Genomic DNA, 3,745 nt, shown 5'->3' with positions numbered 1-3,745 from the left:
TTTTTTTTTTGTTTTGTTTTGTTTTGTTTTTGTCAAAGCTATACCAATCAAGCTCAGCTTGACTTTTGCCCTGTGATCTAATTTTGCGTCTGAGGTCGAATCTGTGACCAGCGCAGGACGAGCTCTTCACGCAGCCGGACATTGAAGTTACTCATACACGCGCAGTGATATCTTGTACTGAAATTATAATCACGACGTTCAGCAAAATAGATTTACCTTGCAATCCAGTTTACATTCATGTGTGCGCGTGTACAATTCAATCATCACACACAATTTGAGGGGGACAAATTGTTTTTCTAAAATGTTTTTCTCTTCCTTTTCTTCTCTCTCTGTCCTCCTCCTTGGAAAATTTCAATTAGTTTGATGTCAGGTCTGGCTGCCCTGGATGCCAAATGCTCGAGTCGACTGGGGATCATGACTATTTCCTACTACCTCTGGACCACCTTTGTTGCTGTGGTGGTGGGCATCATCATGGTGTACATCATTCACCCCGGAGGAGCCGCTCAGAAGGAGGATTCCGAGGAGAGCAAGAAGCCCATGACCAGCTCGGCCGACGCTCTGCTGGATCTCATTCGGTGAGCGCTAGCCGCAAAGCCGTTCCGTGTTCACCGTCTGGTAACTTCGCTTAGTCGGCATTTTGGTAGGAATGAATTGTTTCTTTGTCAAACAAACAGTGCTGTACTTGTAATGCCTCCACATCAACAACTGCTTAACCCTTATTTGTATCAGCTAATGCTAACAACCGGGATAAGCGTTCATCATTTAGAGCAGTTCAGAATCAATAACAATAGATTTCAAATGTAAATAAAACATATCATACTCAACAGGCAGCATTTATAAATGCTCCAGACGTGTTTTACCGATTGAAATGTGCTTGCTCGGACCAACCAATCAGGAGCAGGGAAAATGTTGACATCTGCAGGGGCCATCTTGCTTTCTGAGCAGATTAGACTAGCATAGCAACAAGTGTAGATTGAAATTTGATTGGATTAAAAAAAAAAAAAAAACGAACATAGCGGCATAGTCAAAATAAACGCTACGAAATGAGAATAGACGATTGGGAATAAATTAATTCAATATCATCTTCAAAAAAAAAAAAAAAAAAACCTGAATTTAAATTGTAAAAGTAGGTCAATGCTTCTAATCGTGTTTGGTCAGCAGATAAATTCTTGCTGGCCTTTTCCATGTCCCCTTCAAATGACGGATGTAATCCGCCAGACTCACTTGTGATGCCTTCGCTGTGGAATTTTTCTTAAAAGCGAACCCTTTCATTGGTTTGCAATCGGTTTACGACACACTTGGACACATTATCAGTGAAATTATTTTGTGGTCGACTGCACACGCAATCTTATGAGGAGTGAAGTCACGGGAGTGCTCGAGCAAGGAGGGGAAATCCTTGAGTAATGTGTGCCAGCGGGCTGTCGCGCTAAGCTAATTAGAGCTGCTCAAAGCCAGCAGGGTGTGTTTGAGGTCAGCTTTGTTGCGGGCCCCCGAGAGCCACTGTGTCAGTGTGACACTAGGTCAACGGGCACGACACCGCCGCCGCGTAATTTTTTTGTTGTGCTCCAATCATATTTGTAGTCATGGTCAAAAACAAAAGCATGTCAAGAAGAGGCCGCGAGGTTTTCTCATCGTCTTGGGAGGAAAACCCTTGGAAAATTTTGGTCTATTTTCATCGCCTTGAATCAAATTACAGCGGGAATAAATTGCCTTTGAATGAATGAGCGAGCAAAGTCGACGCGATTCAACTGTGTACTGATTATGACAATGGTGACGTGCGCAGGCTCTCCGTGTGTGTGTGTGTGTGTGTGTGTGTGTGTGTGTGTGTGTGTGTGTGTGTGTGTGTGTGTGTATACGTGTTGTAAAAGAGCACAGCTGGGCTTTGGATTTATCTGGCAAAGCTTCTTTCAAGCCTCCATCTATCATGCAGCCGCGCTATATTGGTACGTTCGCAAATGGCCCAGCGTGTCGGACCCAGTAGTAGCGCATGTCAGCGTGTGTGATAAGTACGCATAATGAGCATCGTGTTCGTAAATATGAAGACATTTAAGCGCGCGTGGGGGGATGAAGATAGCACATTAGCTACATTTGCTTCGTCTTGGACACAAAATGGACTTTTGAATGAATACCCCAACGCAAATCGCACTCAGCACGTGCCGCAGACTTGGTTGGTCGTTCATGCTGCATTGTTTTCTACTCCGCTGCATTACATTTGAGTTCCTTGGATTTATGCTCTCCTCACGCCCTCGCCTTGAATGTAAGGACATGTGCCACCGCTCTCAGAGTGATGCTGTAGCTGCCCTCGGTGGAAGGGAGCATACCCGCTTCAACTAAAAGGACTTGAGTGGTACTTGGAACATGAGTCTGCTTTTAGCTTGTTTTGTTGTGTTGTAGGGAGAAAAAAAAAGGATAAAACGAGAATGCTAGAAATGCTGAGAATCATTTCAATACGCAGATATTTGAATGAAGAAGTTCTTTTCAGAAAATGTTCATGACATTATGGCTGCTACAAGATGGAAGTTGACATTACGTTGCTCTGTGAGGGTTGTTCGCTGCATGTCGGTTCCTTCGGGGTTTTTAACAAACCTTTCAACCTCTCCTCTGCAGCAACATGTTTCCAGCAAACTTGGTTCAAGCGACGTTTCAACAGGTAATTGGAGTGTTACATTTCCTACCACTGTGTTTTATTGTGTGAATGCTGAAGCGCATGAAATTTTGAAAAAGCGTGCTTGCATTTCCCATTGGAAGGGATGAAAATCAGTTTCAGTGTCAAAGCAAAGTTTTATGTTGAATTTTTTTTTTAAGTGTGTCTTTAACCCTTTCATGCACCCTATAACCTGATACCATGATAAGCTGTCCACTGTAGTAACCGCCGTCCCCGATAGGGTTAAAAAAAAAATGAATATGGTGCAATAGAAAAAGAACTGAAATCATTACAAAGAATTAAAGTACCGTATTGGCCCGAATATAAGACGGTGTTTTTTGCATTGAAATAAGACTGAAAAAGTGGGGGTCGTCTTATATTTGGGGTCTAGACGTTATACCCATTCACGACACTAGATGACGCCAGATATCATTGAAGCAAATGCTGAACTTGACTCCCCGGGACAAAGTGAACCCCTGTCACGAAGAATAAAAATAAAAATAGCACGAAGAAGACAAATAAAAAACAGCGGTAAGAAAGACAAGAGAAGAAAATAATAGAAGAGATAACAGAAAATGGAGAAACGTAGCGACAATCTGGAGAAAAGTGGGTCGAAGATCGGCCAGGTTAACCGACAGCTGAGGAGAAGTTATGATGTAATTTACATTTCAAAAACCAGAAACCATTCATTTACGAATGTGATTGCACTTTAGATATTTAAATGTTCAGATGTTAAGATTTGAATGAGGCAAAATAACACGCTTTTTCTCTCAAATATATTGTTATAATCATTTGTTTCAGATGTACTGTAATTATTTTCTGTATAAAAATTAATTTGGTGTTCGGTGTTCAAAAAGTCTTTTTTCAAACTTGAGTCTTGAAAAAGAGGGGGTCGTCTTATAATCAGGGCCGTCTTAGATTCTTATTTTAATGACGGGCTTGCTTGTGTGAGGGGGCGGGGGGGTGCATCACTTCTTACATTCTTCATAATTCTGTCAACTTTAATACAGCCCACATTGATGAAATGATCACATTCTGTTACAAAAGAGGCATTCTGATAGCACCGGATATGATCTTCAGTTTGGAATATTTCCAAGTAAC

General features: G+C 41.8%; 1 protein-coding gene across 1 annotated transcript; it reads left to right on the top strand.

Moving 5' to 3' along the window:
- The first annotated feature begins 43 nt into the window (after positions 1-43).
- Positions 44-2,793, top strand: LOC109512594 (excitatory amino acid transporter 5-like). The gene is made up of 2 exons (XM_019864436.1): positions 44-575; positions 2,608-2,793. Exons 1-2 carry the CDS (start codon positions 364-366, stop codon positions 2,693-2,695), a joined length of 300 nt encoding a protein of 99 aa, XP_019719995.1. The 5' UTR covers positions 44-363; the 3' UTR covers positions 2,696-2,793.
- The last annotated feature ends 952 nt before the right edge of the window (positions 2,794-3,745 follow it).

This window comes from Hippocampus comes, unplaced genomic scaffold, assembly GCF_001891065.2.
Source record: "Hippocampus comes isolate QL1 unplaced genomic scaffold, H_comes_QL1_v1.1 scaffold767, whole genome shotgun sequence".
Taxonomy (NCBI): domain Eukaryota; kingdom Metazoa; phylum Chordata; class Actinopteri; order Syngnathiformes; family Syngnathidae; genus Hippocampus; species Hippocampus comes.
This window is presented reverse-complemented; position numbering and strand designations above follow the sequence as displayed.